The 21,546-nt window shown below is 37.2% G+C and overlaps 1 protein-coding gene across 5 annotated transcripts in view; it reads right to left on the bottom strand.

The window, feature by feature from the left end:
- usp9 (ubiquitin specific peptidase 9) overlaps positions 1 to 21,546 on the bottom strand; it is a 280,005-nt gene that overhangs the window by 16,614 nt on the left and 241,845 nt on the right. For all 5 annotated transcript variants that reach the window (XM_063050799.1, XM_063050801.1, XM_063050798.1 and 2 more), the window contains 7 exons: positions 18,522 to 18,645; positions 17,249 to 17,474; positions 15,493 to 15,622; positions 14,112 to 14,297; positions 11,564 to 11,784; positions 9,392 to 9,480; positions 6,041 to 6,197 (listed from right to left, as the gene is read on the bottom strand). In XM_063050799.1, coding sequence (XP_062906869.1) covers positions 6,041 to 6,197; positions 9,392 to 9,480; positions 11,564 to 11,784; positions 14,112 to 14,297; positions 15,493 to 15,622; positions 17,249 to 17,474; positions 18,522 to 18,645 — 1,133 coding nt within the window. The remainder of the gene's footprint in view (positions 1 to 6,040; positions 6,198 to 9,391; positions 9,481 to 11,563; positions 11,785 to 14,111; positions 14,298 to 15,492; positions 15,623 to 17,248; positions 17,475 to 18,521; positions 18,646 to 21,546) is intronic.

A 21,546-nucleotide genomic window follows, 5' to 3' on the forward strand; every position in this document is an offset into this window, starting at 1 on the left:
TGGAGCACAGTAGTCAGGTTTGGCAGGAACCTGTTAGAATAATTGACAATTCCTAAAAAGGACCACAACTACAACACGTCCTTTGGCTTTGAGGCATCCACCACTGCTTGAATTTTCTCAGCACACTTGTGTGTCAGAAGTGTGAGCACGGTAAGTGATGCTTTGTTTAAAGAACTCATATTTGTTGCATCGTGCTCAGAGCCCATAATCTTCCAATCTTTTTAACCTGTCTTGAGATTTTGAAGGTATTCCTTGTCACCCAGGTTACACTGAGTGCCTAGACAGCCTTGCAGCACCTGGTCCATGCGACTCCAAAAATAAGCCTATTATAGTGATAAAGCCCTTTTGTGAGTGTTTATGGTGAGACTCTTCTTCTATCTTGATCTGTAGGTAGGCTTCAGCCAAGTCCATTTTGCTGAAGTGTTTCCCTCCAGAAAGATTTGCAAAGATACAGTATTCTCAATCCTGAGCAGAAGGTATTAATTCTACATTTAGTGCTGAATTGATGGTGACCTTAAGATTATCACGGATCCTGCCAGATCTGTTGTTCTTGGCTATTGGGACCACTGGCATTGCCTATGGCCTCCACTCAACCTTAGAAAGAATTTCTTCAGCCACCATGTGATCTAGCTCACTGGCTACTGGATATTTTATAAGAAACCAGAAGGCCTTTGTAAAACTTGGCAAAACTTTCATTTAGCACTATTTTACCCGATGTGTTTTAAATTTTCCAATTTCATCCTTGAACATTTTTGTGGTATGCAAATGGTGGATGGATCTTCAATCAAGTTGCAGTCGTCTCATCACATTCCCACAATGATGGCCCTCCTGCTTTTACCACATACAAGCCTAATGTGGCTTGTTGCTTGTTTTATTTCATTGTTACAAATGTCATTCCCACAGGAGTTATCATAGTGTTATCATTTCGGAAAGCCTGTCCTGGGCCCTCACATAACTGCAATTATGAAGAAAGCATGGCAGTGCCTCTACTTCCTTAGGAGTTTGTGATGACTTGGCATGACATGTAAAACTTTGGCAAACTTCTATAAACATATACTGGAGAGTATATTGACTGGCTATATCACAGCCTGGTATAGAAAGAAACACCAACACCCTTGAACAGAAAATCCTACAAATAGTAGTGGACCAGTCCAGTTGATCATGGGTCTCCACCTTCCAGGTCATGCTCTCTTCTCGCTGCCATCTTCAGGAAGGTGGTACAGGAGCCTCAGGACCATCTGGTTCAGAAACAGTTAGTACCCCTTAACTATGGGGTTCTTGATCCAAAGGGAATAACTTCACTTGCCCCACCACTGAGATGTTCCCACAACCTATGGACTCACTTTCAAGACTTTTCATCTCATGTTCTCGATATTTATTGCTTATTGTTTTATTATTATTTCTTTTTGTATTTGCACAGTTTGTTAACTTTTGCACAGTGGTTGAACACCCAAGTTGGTGCATTCTTGCAATAATTCTAGTTATTATTCTATTATGGATTTATTGAATATGCCCACAAGAAAATGAATCTCAGGGCTGTATACGGTGACATACATGTAATTGATAATAAATGTACTTTGAACTTTGAGTTAGCTTTCCCTCCAGTACAAGCTCTTAATAGGATATACAGTGCCTATAAAAAACATTCACCCCTTTTGGAAGTTTTCATGTTTTACAATGTTGAATCACAGTGAATTTAATTTAGTTTTTTTTGGACACTGATCAACAGAAAAAGACTCTTTCATGTCAAAGTTAAAACAGATTTCTACAATATGATTTAAAATAATTACAAATACAAAACACAAAATAGTTGATTGCATAAGTACTCACGCCATTCAAGTCATTATTTAGTAGGTGCACCTTCGGTAGCAATTACAGCCTTGAGTCTGTCTGGATTGGTCTTCATCAGCTTTGCAATTTTTCCCCATTCTTCCTTACAAAACTACTTAAGCTCTGTCAAATTGCATGGGGAATGTGGGTGAACAGCCCTTTTCAAGTCCAGCCACAAATTGAGGTCCTGATTCTGACTTGGTCACTCCACGACACTAACTTCGTTGTTTTCAAACCAGGGGTCCCCAAACTATTTTGCACTGCGGACCAGTTTAACATTGACGATATTCTTGCGGACCGGCCGACCGGGGGGGATGGTGTTCAAGTTCAACAGTGCATGACAGGGAATGAGGAAAGGTGCAGCTGACTCATATCGTTTCATATCGTCAAATCATATCGTTTCCTCACAACCCGGTAGCACATATTTGTAGCCCGGTGGTTGGGGACCACTGTTTTAAACCATTCCTGTGTAGCTTTGGCTTTATGCTTGGGAACATTGTATTGCTGGAAAACAAATCTTCTCCCAAGTTGCAGTTCTCTTGCAGTCTGCATCAGGTTTTTCTCCAGGATTTCTCTGCATTTTGCTGCATTCATTTTATCCTCTACCTTCACAAGCCTTCCAGGGCCTGCTGCAGTGAAGTATCCCCACAGCATAATGCAGCAACCACCATGCTTCACAGCAGGGATGGTGTGTTTTTGATGATGTGTGGTGTTTGGCTTACACCAAACATAGCATTTAGTCTGATAGCCTAAAACCTCAATTTTGGTTTCATCAAACCATAGAACCTTCTTCCAGCTGACTTCAGACTCTCCAACATGCCTCCTGCCAAACTCTAGTCAAGATTTCATGTGAGTTTATTTTCCAACAGTGGCCTTTTCTTTATCACCCTCCCACAGGCTGCAACTGGTGAAGCACCCTAGGCAACAGCTGTCGTATGCGCAGTCTCTCTCATCTCAGCCACTGAAGCTTGTAACTCCTCCAAAGTTGTCATAGGTCTCTTGGTAGCCTCCCTCACTAGACCCCCTCTTGCATGGTCACTCAGTTCTTGAGTACAGCCTGCTTTAGGCAGGTTTACAGGTGTGCCATATTCTTTCCATGTTTTCAGACTGACTTAACTGTACTCCAAGGGATGTTCAGTGACTTGGAAATTTTCTTGTATCTCCTGTCTTGTGCTTTTCAATAACCTTTTCACGGAGTTGCTTGGAGTGTTCTTTTGTCTTCATTATGTAGTTTTTGCAAGATACTGACTCACCAGCAATTGGACCTTCCAGATACAGATGTATTTTTACTACAATCAATTGAAACACCTTGACTGCACACAGTGATCTCCATTTAACTAATTATGTGACTTCTAAAACCAAACTGGCTGCACCAGTGATGATTTGATGTGACATATTAAAGGGGCATGAATACTTAATGCAATCAATTATTTTGTGTTTTATATTTGTAATTAATCTAGATCACTTTGTAGAGATCTGTTTTCACTTTGACACAAGAGTTTTTCTGTTGATCAGTGTCAAAAAAGCCAAATTAAATCCACTGTAATTCAATGTTACAAAACAATAAAATATGAAAACTTCCAAGGGGGTGAATACTTTTATAGGCATTGTATACAGGCTTCAGTTCAGTATCTTGGAAATGCTGTTCAAACTCATTTTGTGGAATGACTGAAACAGCCAAGCCAGTGTCCAATTACATTTTAAGTAATTTACTGTTCACTTCTGGTATAAGCCATATTGCTTGTCCCTTGGTAGTTTCCATATTGTAAATCTCAAGGCTATGCAGTTCTGTATAACTCACATCATCAGATTTTTCATCAACAGCAAGGAGATTAATGCTCTTTTTGAAACTGCAACTTGACTTTTCATCTTTTTCTCTTTCTTGTGCAGTCCATTTACCTTTGTTGCATTTTCTGCGAGTTTCACATTTAAATCTGCATTGGACTGGTGTAAGTGAGCCCCTGCCACAATGGTAACACAATTTGTTTGGCAAGGCAGGTTACTGTTCAGATGTTGCAATTTTGTTCACGCTCACTTTCATTTCTGACTACAACCCAATTGTGTGCCTGCCTGCATTGATACAGTGATTTCAAATGCTCTTTTAAATGTGAGTTGTGCTTCAATTAGCTGTTTTTGAATGCTTTCTTGCAAGATTCCACAAACTGAACGATCTCTCAGTGCATCAATAAGCCCATTACCAAACTAATAATGCTCAGACAACTTCTTCAATTCAGCCATGTACACTGAATTGGACCTTCCTTTCTTTTGATTCTGCTTATGAGACCTAAAGCATTCTGCAATCAATAACGGTTTCGGGTTCTAAATGTTCCTGCATTACTTTCACGATATCAGCAAAGTTCGTTTTGGCTGGTTTTGTTGGAGTAGTCAAAGCTCTAACCAAACTATATTTCATTAAACCCAATGCATTCAGCAAAACTGGCACTTGGTTGTCAATGGCTATTTCACTTGCTTCAAAATACGCTTAATTTGTTCCATATACAGCAGCCAGTTATCTTTCGTGCAATCCATCACTTCCATCTTTCTGATATAGCCAGTCACTTTTGCTCTTTTTAAAATTTATGATTATCACCCAGTACCCACCGTTTATGAACTCTGAATTTGTCCACAATCTGCCCTTTTAAAAAAAACTGACCGACTTCTCCCTCTCCCTTCCAAAGGAACATCAGCTGTACTGCTTTTAAAAAAAAATGCAAATGTCTCACTGCGTTTTTTTTAACTCTACCGTCTCTCTGTGCTTCAACAGATAGATAGTCATCTCAAATTTATTTAGTACTTCCTCGTTATTGCTGTTATATTTTGTAACTCCAAAATATAAAAACTAATTGAAAGGAAAACAATGGGGCTGAGAGTGAGTTTAACCTCGATTTTACTTTAAGCGAGGCACGTACAGTACGCATGGCGTGGTGGTGTGATGACATATGCCATTCACGCAGTATTACATATAACCCACAATGAATTGTTTGAACAAAGAATGCTTAATCAAACAATATATTTACAATATTATTCAAATAATACTGAAATATGAACAACACAATGCTAGTTTTAAGGGAATATGATGAAATGTATATTTTTAGAAATGTTAACAGAGTTAAGAATAATAATTTGAACAGTGAAATGGAGATGGCTGAATATGAATATTATTTTCTAATGAGATCCTTTTTTTTTCAGACCAATGTTAAATTATTTAGCATTAAAAAGTAACTAAGATAGGTAGTTACAGTGACCAGACTTATGGACTATGTTGCTTTTTATCCATGAAATAGCTGAATTTAAATTTGTTTTATTAAAATGTAGTATGATTTCCAGCAAGAATGAGTCTCAGAAATGCTTTAAACTCTGCTTGGTGTAATAGCCACATGCTTTTTAATATGAATTGAAAGAAATGAGCAAGGGGAATAAGAAAACAGAATTATATTAAAAACAGGAAGATATTTTGGTCCTTGGAAGTACTCCCAAACAATTCCTTCACAATTTTGTACTTGTATTTGAAAATCCAATTTGCTAAACAATATTCTCCAGTATGTAATGGCCCATCTAGTCCATACCGAAATCTATATATCAGTAATCTACACACCAGCAATTGACAGACAAGGTTTAGTTACTTAAATTAAAAAGTTCCAACTTAAGATTAAACAGAATGCAAGCAGAGACTGGGGGTTTGGGTGCCTAAGTTATTGAAAGTGGCAGAACAGGTTTAAAAAATGGATAATACTGGACTTTACCATTTGAGGAAAGAATATAAAACCACAAATGATACTGATATCATCATATGAGGGATGTAGAGGCAGAGAAAAGATCCAGAGAAGATTTACAAGATCAGAGACTACAGGTACAAGAACTGATCTAACAACCTGGAACTTTTTCCTTTAGAGAAGAGAAGAATGAGTGAACATCTGACAGAAATATGCAGAATCGAAAGACAGAAATTCCTTGAAGTTCATAACGTAAATAAATCCGCTCTAGAAAACGTTTTCACTCCATTGCAGGGATTCTGAATCAATATTTCTTTTCATAAGCCACTAAATTATGAGTATTTTTTCTATGAACAAAAATGTGACATTTTATTCTTGGGCTGATCAGATGCAAGGGACATTGTTAGTAAGGATAAAACTGAGTTAGAAAGACCATGCAAAATTTTAGAGGTAGCTCATGTGATTGTATTGAGCACCTTATTTAGAAAGAGATTTACCTGGAGAATCTGGTAGGCTACAGGACAGGAGCTGAAGAGGGCAACCATGCACTTAATACACTGATATGCTCTCTTCTGATAATGGTTTTTCGAACGCTGGATAGTGTCAAAAAGCCCATCTCTGTCATCAGGTATTCCCTTCAGAGCATTATGAATCCTGTAAGAAAGAGGAAAACCTTTTCAAATCAAATTTCTGCATTAGTGTATAGACTCAAGATGTGAAGTTATCTCACCACTTGTGTTTTGCTTAAGTTTATATATGCATATATACTGCTGAGTTGTAATAAATTTTAAGTGGTGTCATAAATTCTTACAGATCCTTCACACAATCTACCAGTTTACAGGTAAATGAACAAAGGCAACCCATTTGAAGGGCTGTAGCAGGAACACCATATTAATGACTTAACAGAGCATCAGTGGTAATGTCTCACACTTGTGCCTCTGAGAAAATGACCTCCCATTAATTGGCACTTCTGCTAATAGCACAATATCTAAAACATGCTATATGAAGAATTAAATGTAAACTTTCAGCCTACCATTCTAATGGAATAAAATTTGAGTAAGAATTAATAAGATCCACAGTGTTAGCAACTGACATACACTTAGGTTAGTCAAATACACAAAACGATAGGAGTTCCTTAATTACTATTTAGTAAAATTTACACTAATGCTCCCCAGATTCATGATTACATTTCCAATTAGAGTACCTGTTTACATCTTTTATTCATTTTGAAAAGCTGGATTGGACACCACCTCATTTCCCCTCGTCCTAATTTACAATCATAACGCTGTTTCTTAAAACTCTCCAATGCATTAACACCCAAAGTAATTTAAGTTCCAGATGTGGTAATCTTGACAAGTTATGTGCTTATTCCACAGCATTAAGTACACTTTAAGAATTTAACTTAAAAAAAAATCCACATCAGGCAATTTTTCAAAAAAAAACACCTAACTTTTAGGTGGATCCCATACTGAAAACATTACTTTTTAAAAAAATTAACCTGCTACATTATGTCAAAGTGTAGAATTATTTGAAAAGGAGAAAAAGCATTTCATTTGTTTAAAGTGGGCAAACAGAAAAGATGATAAATACCTTTCAGAAGGCCTTTGACAAGGTGCCATACGAGGATGCTTACCAAGTTAAGAGCCCATGGTATTACAGGAAAGTTACTAACATGATTAGAGCATTGGCTGATTGGCAGGAGGCAGAGAGTGGGAATAAAAGGATGCCTTTTCTGGTTGGCTGCCAGTGACTAGTGGTGTTCCGCAGGGGTCAGTGTGGGGACCACTTCTTTGTACGCTGTATATAAATCATTTAAATGATGGAATAGATGGCTGTGCTGCTAAGTTTACAGATGATACAAAGATTGGTGGAGGGGCAGGTAGTGCTGAGGAAACAGGTAGGATGCAGAAGGACTTCGATTAAGAGAATGGGCAAGAAAGTGGCAACTGCAATGCAATGTTGGAAAATGCATGATCGTGCACTTTGGTAGTAGAAATAAATGGGCGGACTATTTTCTAAATGAGGAGAAAATCCAAAAATCTGAGATGTAAAGGGATTTGGGAGTCCTTGTGCAGAACACCCTAAAGGTGAACTTGCAGGTTGAGATGGTGGTGAGGAAGGCAAATGCTGTATTAGAATTCATTTCAAGAGGTCTAGAATACAAGAGCAAGGATGTGATGCTGAGGCTTTATAAGGCACTGGTGAGGCCTCACCTTGAGTATCGTGAACAGTTTTGAGCCTCTCATCTTAGAAAAGTTGTGCTGGCATTGGAGAGGGTCCAGAGGAGGTTCACAAGGATGATTCCAGGAATGAAAGGGTTATCATACGAGGAATATTTGATGGCTCTGGGTCAGTACTTGCTGGAATTTAGGATGGGGGGGGATCTCATTGAAACCTTTCAAATGTTGAAAGGCCTAGACAGAGTAGATGTGGAAAGGAGGTTTCCCATGATGGCAGAGTCTAGGACAAGAGGGCACAGCCTCAGGATAGAGGGGCGCCCTTTCAAAACGGAGATGTGGAGAAATTTCTTTAGCCAAAGGGTGGTGAATTTGTGGAATTTGTTGCCACATGCAGCTGTGGAGGCCAGGTCATTGGGGCGTATTTAAGGCAGAGACTGATAGGTTCTTGATTGGACATGGCATCTACATCAAAGGTTACGGGGAGAAGGCTGGGAACTGGGGTTGAAGAGGGGGACAAAGGATCCTCCATGATTGAATGGCGGAGCAGACTTGATGGGCCAGATGGTTTAATTCTGCTCCTATGTCTTATGGTCTAAATATGCTTATAATCTATATCATAATTTAAAACTGCATTTGACTTGAATGCAACTTATTGCTATGATTGCATGGTAAAAACATTTGGCACAATGATTATGGTAATAACAAATGCTGAGAGTAAAATCATTGAGCTCTCAAATAGTCTAAGAACAATCGTTGGCTGGGATTCGATAGAGAACTGATTAGAAACAAGCAAAAAGCAAATATGAAATCAAAATAGATAAATTATAGATGGAAGATTTAATTGGAGGGTTATTGCAGAATTTTATAAACTTGGAAATTGAAATGTATTTAGCTAAGTGAAAACCTCAAAGTAAATGGTTTATTAAACATTAGCAAGATACCCTAACCATTTTCAGGAGTGTCATCAGTGATATCAGTTCTTCACTACCATTACAATCACATGAATCCAGCAGACTGATTGCAAATTGAAATTCTGGAATTAGTGAAGTTATAAGTAAAAATTGGATAGTGTACTCAGGTATGTGGATAGTCAATAGAGAAGGATGTGTTGATATACAAGTATAGCCAAAAGTTTTTCTTCCATCATTGGTCGTGTACTTCATACATTAGTAAAAACGGTAATGACTCAAAAATGACATTCCCATATTTGCATACAGATCAACTTCTAGTGCTCTTTAATGGCTCACTGATAAAGTCATCATATAACTTATTATCAATTGATTATGACAGATTAGCTTAGCCAGTGGGTACACTTCAATGGTCACATTTGTGGGTACAGAAAGTAAAACAAAATTGACATTTCTACTTGTCAATGCAATAATTCAAGTGCATGAAATTCAAAACTGGAGTTAAACTACAATGACCAAAAAGCTAACAGTTTCACAAAAAAACATATTCTGCTGAAACAACAGAGCACAGTGACTTGTGCATTTGCTTTCTACTGCCATATTATAAGGAAAAATGGGACAGTAAGAGAAAAAGATAGAGGCATCCCAAATTAATTTCATTTAGACATTACACTTAATTGTAATTATTTACTAAACTCTTTAAGGCACTTTGCTGCAGAACATTCAAGATGTATTGTACATTTAGTATTGTACAACTCACCTGTGGGTTTGCCATGAATCTTCTATAAGCAAGATTTGCAACAGAAGATCTAAGTAGGGCCTAAGTTCATAGGTGTAAGAATATGCCACCTTGGGGGGGGGGGGGGGAGGGAATAAAAGTTAAATTAAATATCAAATGTGGAGCAGTTTTTAAATAAAGTAACAATGCAGATAAGTAATGCAGTTTGAGATCAAAACTTTAAAAAAATGTATAAATAATGTTAATCACAAAAAGTTATCTCAGGAAAGGAGGGAACAATGTAAACACCTCTTTTGAAATGCACAAGAACCCCTACGTTATAGCCATAAAAATTATGGAAATTTGCCCTTACGAAATTCACAAATCACTACCCAAAAATTTGAGATACAGAATAAAATTCATTCTTAGGGAACTGATGCAGAGAGAAGGAAATAAATACAAAATGGAAAAGAAACAGCAATTCCGTAATTTAAAAAAAAACTTTTAGTCATTTGTACTTTGTAGCATTAAGGTTTGGATGTGACAACATTGAGTTGATTGTGTTGGCAGTCACAGCCATTCTTCCTTTACCACACCTTCTCCAGTATGAGACATGTGTGCAGACCCCCCCCCCAGGAGTGCATATTCTCCATCCAAGGCATTTTTCTGGTTTGTTGCATTGTGACGAGCCGCAGAAGCCAAGGACAGCTTCCAAGATAATTCCATGATCTTTACTCTACGTCCAACAAGTTACCTTGCTTTAACCCACTGCATACCTGATCTCCTTTTAAACTAACTTTCTCTCATGGACCTTGATCATCATCTCCTAAAACCCTTCCCTAATCCACAAACCCTATGTGTCAGAGCAAACACCTCACAGATGAAGTTTTACAAGGATGATGCCACAACTGGAAGACTAAAGTTACCAGAAAAGACATAATTGCCTGGGGGGGGGGGGGTCTTTTTAAAAAAAGTTGAAAGATACCCTAATAGGGCTGTTTAAAAAATTAGCAAGACACATGACAATTTGATAAATACAAGTCTTTTCCTATTGAAATGGAGTCCAAAATAAGTAGGCACAAAAGTCAGTTGCTTGTAATGTCTAGCTGAATAATCCTTAACAGTGCTGTAAATACTATATAGTACATAACAACTGACACTGGAAATCCAAAGCTATGGTGAATATTTCCAAAATATTTTAAGACTGAGATGAAGAAGAATTACTTCTATCCAAAGCCTGTGAACCTTTAAAATTTCTTGCCCTGAATATCAGTGAATACAGAGCTATCTTAATCATATTCAAGGCTGAGATGGGGGTTACAGACTCGAGGTCACATGGCTAACTCTTGTTCTTAAAACCGAACATTCATAGCACTCACCTCTAGAAATGCAAATCCTAATCTTACTACAGTACTTCTCTTTCTGGTTTGAAAATATAGCCTTTCTGCGCGTCTATAGGTAAATGTCTCAGGTATTTAAAGCTTTAACAATGTCACCTTTCAATCTTCCGAACACTAGTGAGTTCAGGTCAATCCTACTCAAATTTAGATTAGATTTCAGAATAACATGCTCATCAAAACACACAGTGAATTTACCTTTACCTTCCCTGCCAATATTGCAGAGTGCTCCCAATGTGCTCTCATTAAAATCATCTAACAAACCCTTTTGCAAAAAGGAAATAGCATTTACACCTCCCTCAACTGCTTGTTGTACCTGTATGCCAACCTTGAATCATGCATGACCTCTGAAAACAGAGTTTTCAATCTCTTGTTTAAAAACATGGTGACTTTACTTTTCCAAACTAAGGAAACGATAACTTCAGAAAAGCAGATGGAATATGGAAAAGATAGAAAATTAATTCTATTATAATTTATTGAATTTACAAATGAAATTGGGGAAAGGTGAAATTAATTTTAAATTGAAGCATGAAAATTAAAGTTTTTCAGGCATTATACTTTACCCACCAGAATGTTTCATTGGTTCCAAATTCTTTCAAAAATGTTAGCATATATCTGACAATGATTTTTTCGCCTGAAACATTAAATTTTATCTTTCCCTTAACAGAAGTTGCCAATGTTAATTTTTTTTGTTTATCATTGTCTTTATTTCCCATTTTCAGTATCTGTATTATTGTGCAATCTATATCTCTACTGATTTTGTTTCATGTAATCCTCAGCATCCACCCCAACCATCCCCAAAAAGTTAGTTTCAGACCTGCCAAAGGAGTTCACTGAGTATAGTGGAAGAAAACTGTGGATTTTCCCAGCAACAAAAGCGAAGCAGTTTGATGGTCTCTTCAGAATTGCTGCAGTCTTCAATAATCTTTTTCACATAACTAGTTCGTACAAACAGGATATCTGCCACACTCTGCTGGACTGGCATTATAGGCTGGGTCAAATTAGGGTCACCATAAGGATTTGACAGGGGTGGATTTCCTAAAAGAAAAAAATATTTATAGGTTTAGAAACCTATAAACAGAATAGAAATGGCTGAAGTTCCATTGTACAAAGAATTGAACTTCTTTTCTCTAAACTAACTTAGTTTCTCTTCAAGTCCTTCCATCCTTCTCCAGAAGTGTGCAAAGACTGAGAAACACATGAATATAATGTTAACCTTATAGAAACATAGAAAGCCTACAGCACAATATAGGCCCTTCGATACAATACAAAGCTGTGCCAAACATGTCCTTATTTTAGAAATTACCTGGGGTTACCCATTGCCCACTACATGTCAACACAAACAAGGTTTCAATAAGACCAGTTCATGTTCCTTACAAAGTAAAAATCCCATTTGATATAAGCAAAATGCTACTGTTAACTGAGCAATAGTTCACCAGTATTTATAGACAATGAAAATACTCAATTTCACAATAACTCTTTTGAAATGTACCATGACTATACAATATAAAGATTTGAATATTACTTCAGTTACAATGGGTTACTTAACCTAGGAAGCTTTGAAACCCAATTATTCTGTCAAACATAATTGTGAAACATGCACCTGAAAGTAGTTTGTTAACATACTGCAACAGGAACTGTAGGTGTTACCTCAAGACAGGAGATGAATTACTTGATCTAGAGAAATTTCTTTCCTCAAAGGACTGTAAATATTTGAAATTATCTATTCTATAAATAGAAGTATATGCTCAGATATCAAAGGCCAAGGTTAACTGCAAGGTTTACGCGTCTCTGTGCTGAACTGAGGCTGTGGCCTGTAACCAACAGACTCCTGGATTGGTTGTGAGTGGATTCGCAAATATATACTCACTTACGTGAACTTCAGTACTGAATGTTATTTGCTTATTTTTATCATTTGCATTTTTTTCCCCCCACACCTTGGGTGCATGACAGTCTTTTTCAGTAGGTTCTATTGAGCTTCTTTGTTTTCTGGCTGCCTATAAGGAGATGAATCTCAAGGTTGTATATAGTATACATACAGTGGCATGCAAAAGTTTGGGCACCCAGGTCAAAATTTCTGTTACTGTGAATAGCTAAGCGAGTAAAAGATAAAATGATTTCCATAAGGCATAAAGTTAAAGATGACACATTTCTTTAATATTTTAAGCAAGATTACTTTTTTATTTCCATCTTTTACTGTTTCAAAATAACAAAAAAGGAAAAGGGCCCGAAGCAAAACTTTGGGCACCCTGCATGGCAGTACTTAGTAACACCTCCTTTGGCAAGTATCACAGCTCGTAAACACTTTCTGTAGCCAGAAAAGAGTCTTTCAATTCTTGTTTGGGGGATTTTCACCCATTCTTCCTTGCAAAAGGCTTCTAAGTTCTGTGAGATTCTTGGGCCATCTTGCATGCACTGCTTTTCTGAGGTCTATCCACAGATTCTCGATGATGTTTAGGTCAGGGGACTGTGAGGACCATGGCAAAACCTTCAGCTTGCACTTCTTGAGGTAGTTCATTGTGGATTTTGAGGTGTGCTTAGGATCATTATCCTGTTGTAGAAGGCATCCTCTTTTCAACTTCGGCTTTTTTACAGATGGTGTGATGTTTGCTTCCAGAATTTGCTGGTATTTAATTGAATTCATTCTTCCCTCTACCAGTAAATGTTCCCCATGCCACTGGCTGCAACACAAGACCAAAGCATGGTCGATCCAACCCCGTGCTTTAACAGTTGGAGAGGTGTTCTTTTCATGAAATTCTGCACCCTTTTTTCTCCAAACATACCTTTGCTCATTGCAGCCAAAAAGTTCTATTTTATCTTCATCAGTCCACAGGACTTGTTTCCAAAATGCATCAGGCTTGTTCAGATGTTCCTTTGAACATCTTGAATAGAACTTTTTGGCCGCAATGAGCAAGTTTTCTTGCTTAAAATATTAAAGAAATGTGTCATCTTTAACTCTATGCCTTTTGGAAATCATTTCATCTTTTACTCGCTTAGCTATTCACAGAAACGGAAATTTTGACCAGGGGTGTCCACACTTTTGCACGCCACTGTACTTTGATAATAAATGTACTTCGAACTTTAATACATTTTGGTCACAAATGGAATTATGGGACACATTCTTAAATAGACTGAAGTTCAAATACTTTCATTGTTCAAGTGCATTGCCGACTCTTCCTTCCATTTCTATGGTTAAATTCTAACACAATTCTTTTAAGTAAAACAAACTAAATATGCACAAGCATCAACTCTGGCTGGCATGGATGAGTATTTTGTCCTTTTTGCTTCCTGAAAAAACTACAAAGATTGCTTACAAATAATCTTCTAGGTTCTGAAGGCACTATTTTGGTCATTATGTTTCTTACCATTAATTGAGGACTGCATGCGTGATGATACATCACAGCAACGGACTAACTGTGATACCACAGCATAAAGTTTTCCCAGTTCAGCATATTGGTATTTGATAGGTGGTCCTGGGCCTTCATCCAGAGCTACTAACATAAACGTTGCAGGAACATTCAGTTTAAGTAATTGTGTCTTTTCTGCCACACCTGGTAAAAACAAAATTTAACAAACAATGGAACCATTGACAAATTGCAATGAAGTCACAACATCTGTATGCAGGGAACGAGATAACAATATTTCTAAAAACTTCCATTAAACTAGTTCAGCTCAAAATTATTTGAAGATAAGTAAACATGTTAATTTTGAAATTTCTGTTTTGTTTGGATAGTGAAGTATTCAGCAAGTCATGCAAACATGGGTTTTTAAAAAGTAAAACAAAATGATGAGGTAAATAATGCAGACGCAAATTTTAATAAAATACGCAGATTTTGATGTACTTTCTCCAAGGTACAGCATCCAAAATCAAAAAATTTCATACAAGGCATGGCATTGAGTTGCTTTAACATGCCTTTTCATGAAGCCAACAAAATATCACAGACTCTTCTCACCATTTATCATGACTTTTAGTTTGCTTTTTATATATATACTAGCTTTTCCCCTATCTTTGCTTCACCAATATTTTCAGACACACACGCCATTTTTATATTTTTGTAGTGTCTACATTTAGTTAAAAGGCATTTGCTTTTGACTGACAGAGTCATTTAGTCAGAATAAATTTGTTTCTCAACGATTTCATTCTGATGAAAAATCATTGACCAGAAACAAACTCTGTTCCTTGCTACAAATTTTCTGCATGACAAGTATTTCCTGTAGTTTCTATTTTCAATTCAGTTTTCTAACATGCATCTCAGTTTTTGGAAAATAAGCTGATATGCCTTCCTGGAATAACATTCCTTCCCCAAAAATCATACAATTTTAATAGCACAGCTTTTGATTAAAACTGTGAAAGAGATGAAATACAATAATGAAAAAGATAACATGAAGCAACCAATTCTTAAAATACTGCTTAAATTAATTTCTCTTTTTGAAATGGGTTCATTATAATACAATGAGACTGACAAGTGTGAATAAAGCCAATTGGCAATAAACATTCAAACGTCCTTAAGTTAAGTCTCTACCACTTTATTGTAAAGGAAATTATAACATTGCATGGTGATTTTATGGTGATGTAATTAAACCACAGTTGAAAGCAACTTCGAAAACATTTTCAAACATCTGATTCTCCCTTCCCCCACAAACTGCGAAAAAGAACATCTGAATAAAAATCAAACGCTTTTCGGCAGTTAAAAAAAATTCCATTAGTTTGGCAATTATGCAGTAAAACTGCAAGTACATTCTTACCTAGATTTGCATACATAACAAAGAGATTAAAGTACTGTGTCAAGTGCCTCCCGTGCTCAGATACTTCTCGTCGCAGTAGATTCAGAACAGCTCTGAGAAGGTGATCACTGAGACTTAAATTATCAAAAGCCTGTTAAATAATAAAACAATTATTAACCTGGTGTTTTATAAGACACTAAATACATTCAAATAACATACAACTACAGATTGGTAATACACACCATTTCCCTATCTCTTAAATCAACCCTTTGTGCTGTTATACCTTCTTTGACTGGTCATTATACTCTGAACAAATCATGTACCAAAAGCGTACAATGCTTCCACCAAAATTGACCAGAATTTGGAGCAGTACCAGAAGAATGTAAAGTTGCAGATAAAACAATACTTCCAAAAAAAAGACATTTAGAGGGCAGTGATCACTGTTGCTTTGTAGACTAAGCATTTTGCCATGTGTGAGGTTTTCAACTTCAGTTACCCTTTTCTACTCTCAGTGCAGCCTCCTCGACATCGGTGAGACCTGACATAAACTGGGAATCATTTTGTCGAGCAGAATTCCTGGTGGCGAACCATTTTAATTCTAAACCCTATTCCCATTCTGACATGTTGGTCCATGACCTCCTCCACAACGTGGTCACTCTCAGGTCTGGGTAGCTTCTAACCTGATGGTATGAACATCAATTTCTCCCACTTCTAATAATTTCTCTCCACCCACTCTTCTCTTCTTCCATTTCCCATCCTGGCTCCCCTCTTAACCCTTCTCTCTTCCTCACCTGCTTATCACCTTCCTCTGCTGCCCCTCCTCTGCTTTCTCCCAAGGTCCACTCTCCTCTCAGATTCCTTCTTCAGCTCTAACTTTTCAACCTATCACCTCCCAGTTTCTCACTTCATTCCCCCTCTCACACCCACCTACCTTTTCCCCTCACCAGACTTCACCTATCACCTTCTAGCTTGTACCCTTTCCCCTTCCCCCGACCTTCTTATTCTGTCTTCTCAACCTTTACTTGCCAGCTCTGATGAATAATCTTGGTCCAAAACACTGACTCTTTATTCCTTTCCCTCAGACGCTCCATGATCTACTGAGTTATTCCAGCACTTCTGTGTGTTACTCTGAAATTGTAGCATCTTCAGAATCTCTTATATTTCTAAATCCACAAATCTTAAATCCCTACCGTAATCAATAGGACTCCAATGGTGAAGAGTAGCAACAGGTATGACATTGTCATGAAATATATCCTGAATTGTCAGCTTCAGAATAAATCCAGGATTTAGTTCTGGTTAAATAGTTGAACATGTGGCCCTTGGAATCAATGGTCACACCCACCAAAAATTGGTCCAGTAAAGTTAAGGAATAGCTACAGCATTTTCAGAAACAAGTTGTTAAAGCTTTGTCAGGTTTGATGTCTATCTTTTCAAATAGTCTAAATTTTACTCTGTTAAATATGCTAGGGCTCCTAAACTTAGTTTATTTCATTCCATGATGCAGAAGACAAGCTGACAGGAAACAAATGAAAAAAAAAGTGCTGATGCTAAGTTCTGTCTTAGAAATGTGGAATTTAACAGAAAACTATTGCACAAAATTACAGAAAGTATAAAGAAAAAATACAGAAAGCACAAAAATACCTTTAAAGAAAAGCAGAAATTACTGAGTACGTACATAGAAGTCAGTTGTCATTTTTCCAGAGGACAAAATGCTAAAATTTTGTATTTTACCACAAAACCAAACAAACGTTACTTTTCCAGCTGTGAATTCTCTTACCTGAGAGGAAGGTCCTGGGGATGTAAATGGTGAAGGGCATGGTCCATCTTGCAATGAAAAATGTGCAATAAATACAATAAGCTTAGCAAATGCACTCCTTACTTCAGTGCTAGGGCACTCCAGAAGGTACTCTGAGAAGCGATTTGGATAGGCAAAAAGAACATTATGTGCAAACCAACAGCGTACATTCTTGCTATGACGAAGCAGGATACACAGTGCATCATACCTGTGAAGGGTAAAGAAGAGGCTTTTCTCAACTGTACGTTGAAGACTATAAGCTTAGAACATAGAACTGTTCTTAAATGAAAAACCTGTTCTGCTTGATAGATAACTGCGTTGTTCAGCTTTACAGATCACATGGTTTAGTCTCCGATTTAATTCCTAGATTCCCAAATTTATCTATTCACCTGTGGCATTACAATTTCTCTCAATGTTCAAATCATCCACGTTGCAACATTTAACAAGCATATTCAGTGTCATTTGATTAACAGCCACTTGAAGAATATTTTTAAAAATATGATCATAGTCAAATACCTTTAAAGTGAATTAATTTTATTTTCTGTTTATGTCCATCTAAGAACTCTTTCAGCAATACAATTTTACAATCAGGAGAAAGCAAAAGGCTCACAGTAAGAGACTGGGCAGAGCACAGCTCACCAACCCATGGATTGAGTAAGGAAATCTTTCCTGTAACAGTGTCATGGAGAAAGCACCAATTTCTCTTCTGACCTTGCAAAGTACCAAGTTTTACTCTTTGATTATATTCAAAGAGACCGTCACAAGCCAAAGAGTTACATTTGAGGTTGTATCAAAATTGAGTTTGTGTTTAAAAATTAATTTCTCACAGCGTGGGATAAAAATAATTTAATTCAATAACATTAACAATTTAACAATATTAAATTACTAAATTTGCTTATATTCCAAGGCTTTAAAATGTTACCACTATGGAATTTACAATTTGAAAACTGATAGACAATGGATTTTATAGGAATGATCACAAAATCCTAGTTTATCAATTCCCCGAAGTATTAAAGAAAATCATGCACAAGACAAAAATAAAATCAGTCAAGTTTCAAGTTTTGCATTGGCAAAGGATACTGATATAAATATTGTTTTCAAAACAAAATACTGCTGATGCTTGAAAATAGCAAGCTTCTGATTTATTTTTCCTCCTCTTGAATTCTTCAACATTTTCTAAAATACTGCAACTACTTCAGTTAGCTCAATGAGAATAGACAATGGGTTGCAAAAACCAACATCACAAGTCACTCACCATTCACTTGCTGGACCTCGGACTATTTTCTTTGTGTGAAACCCAGTAGTAAACAAGAATCTTGCAGCAAGTTGAATACTTATCATAGCTAGTTCTTCAGCTTCTGATAATAGATGATCTTGTCCTGCATAAGGAGAGTATATCAACAGAAAGTCAATTGCTTACTGAAGCACTAACAGATTTTATTTGAACCTGATTAAAAATCAATAATTACATTATTAGCATAAAGATTTTGAATTTAGAAGTCTATATCACGATATCTATCCTTGAAATCTACAATAACTCAGTTCCAGAGCTGAGGAACAGCAATACAAAAAACTACCTGAAAAATGGGCTCTGATAAAGCCAACAAAATACTGATAGATCTTTACAACAGGCTCCACAGTTGTGCTGATCCATTCAGATACAAATTTCTTTCAGATAATAATACTTACAGCTCAGTAGATGAGCATTAGAAAGACAAGAAAGTGCATGGAATGTTTGGAAAGAACAGTTGTTCACTCCAAGATGGCAGCTCTTCTATGGTGCTTTCAGCAGATCTATGCATACATTATAATGCTTTACTCTTTGGAATCTCAATTCTTAGTCTGCAAAAGCAGCTAACAATGTTCCCTTCATTGTTTTTTCTTTTTGAACCAACTTACTGTACCAGGATGTGGAATGATCTGCTTGGATGGCATACAAACAAAAGGTTTTCACTGTATCTTGGGATACACATGACAATAATAAGCCATTAGTAATAGAGTTTAGAAATTACAATTCCAAAGGCATCATCCCTTGGGGTGTTCATTGCCTTATATTTAAATGTGAATTTGATGCCCATCAATGACTTCAACAAGACACTTGACATTTCCAAAGGGCAGATTGGTTAAGTAAGAGCTCGATGGATTCAGGGAAAAATGGCAAGGAAAGTTGGACTGATTGACTTGCAAGGAGAAAGCAGAGAATCAACTATTGATGGGGAGTTCTAATTGGAGGACTGAATGCCACAGGTTTCTGCTGGGGTTAACAAACCAATGTTTTTTCATGGGACCAGAGAACTACGTTGATGATTTCAAAATTTGCTGTGTGGCTGATCAAGAAGTAGCAGATTCTAGACTGCAGGATATCATCAAAATTCTGACTTTATAACTACAAAACTGGCAAATACAATGAACACAAATGAGTGGATATCAAGAAATATAGTGGAACAGGGAGTTCTTGAGGATCTAAAAATCTTTTGAGAGTGTATCTATAAGTCTGCATATGGGATACTTGGCCTTTATTCGAGCATGTGATCATACCAAAACTATAAAACACTGGTTAGAGCTCAGGGTGTTAGATAGATTTCTGGTCACTATACTACAGTAATCAGATTGCATTGAAAGAGTGAAGAGGAAATCCACGGTTATCAGGGCTAGCTAATATGTAATTTTCGTTTCTGAAACAACTGACAAGGGTACACTTAATTGAAGAATTTAACAAGGAAAAAAGAGCCCAATTTAAAAAAACCAGGAAGGACCAACATCTTCCATTTCCCTCAGCAGAAAGTTTGTAACCAGAGAAGAGGTTCAAGATAATTGGTGTATTCAGGTGTCACTTTCCAGTCTTACCAGTTCGAAATTTTCTATTGGTCTGTAAATTCCCACATTTCTCTATTTTACTCCATGTCCCAATTTCACTCTTTCTCTGCTTCCTCATTTCCATTTCTAGATGTAGACTGGTATCAAAACCCATCAAGCCTGCCAAGCTTTGCACGACCATGACCAAACTACCTCCCAGCCCTGTTCCCTGCAAGCTCTTTTCCCCTTTCTGCCAGGCTCTTTCTGAAATTACCATCTTTTCCCACAATGCCAGAAACTTGCATTCCAATATACTTGCTTCTAACTAAAAGTACTTAACTTTAGCCAACGAGATGCGCAATCACACGTATTTATGTTTCATGCTGTCACTTTTCCTTCACTCCCTTCCTCTAAGGATAACGACTTGTTTCTGCCAGCCCATAATGCTCATACTCAATAGGACATCCTCAAACATTTCCTGCACCTCCAGATGGTGACAAATTTATATATTTCCTTTTAATATATGTTGCTAACATACCTGCCTCAGCCATTTCATCAGCCAATTTTGATACGTTTCATCTAGTTCTTTCACATCGAATTTGGTTGTAAACTGTTCTACTCTGAGCACCAACCCTAAAAATAACCCTTTTCCTACATAACACTGCAAATGTTGGAATCCAGAACAAAAAAAACTTTTGGAGAAAAATGGATCATACTGTATCTGAGGGGGAAAATGGATAGTTGACACTTTAGGTCAATATCCTTTATCTGGAGGCAAAGACAGAGGCTGGAAAGAGATAAATGGAGACAAAGAGTTGCAGAATTTGGATAATTAGGCCACTGTCTCCCATACCATTACAATTTTTAACTTACGAGATATCCTCTCCACAGCCTCCAACCTGACAGCTACCCACTCCTGTAAAGCCCACTTCTATTGCCTACCCAAGATTTACAAATAAGGCTGCTCTGGTAGACCCACCGTTTTTACTTGCCTGCTCTTTCCGCACTGAACTTGTCTCCTCATACCATTACCCTTTCTTGTCCCCCTTATGTCCAGAACCTTCCCACTTTGCATGCTCTCCATCATTTTAGCCACTTCTAATGACTGCCTCTATCATTACTTAGGACATCCAAATCTCAAAACAATTTCACTCCCCTTGGGGAAGGCACTCTCCATTTCTTTCTAGAACATAGATCCAACCAGTTCCCCCTCCACTGCCTGGTGGAAATTGTTCCTACCCCAAACAACATCTCTTCTGAATCCTCCCCAGTCTCCAATGTTGTCCTTGAAACAGTTCCACCAAGAGTTTATTTACAACAATTTGTGTAAAGCCCAACTGTTGGCCACCTGAATGCATTTGTATTGTAAATCTAAATATACATTATACTCAGACAGCCAGAGCAAAGAACAAACTTAAGGAACTTGGTGGGGCATGTTGCATTTGTCAAGCAGAGGTATAGTTTACATTTTGGATCCAGACCCT

Source organism: Mobula hypostoma, chromosome 6, assembly GCF_963921235.1.
Source record: "Mobula hypostoma chromosome 6, sMobHyp1.1, whole genome shotgun sequence".
Taxonomy (NCBI): Eukaryota; Metazoa; Chordata; class Chondrichthyes; order Myliobatiformes; family Myliobatidae; genus Mobula; species Mobula hypostoma.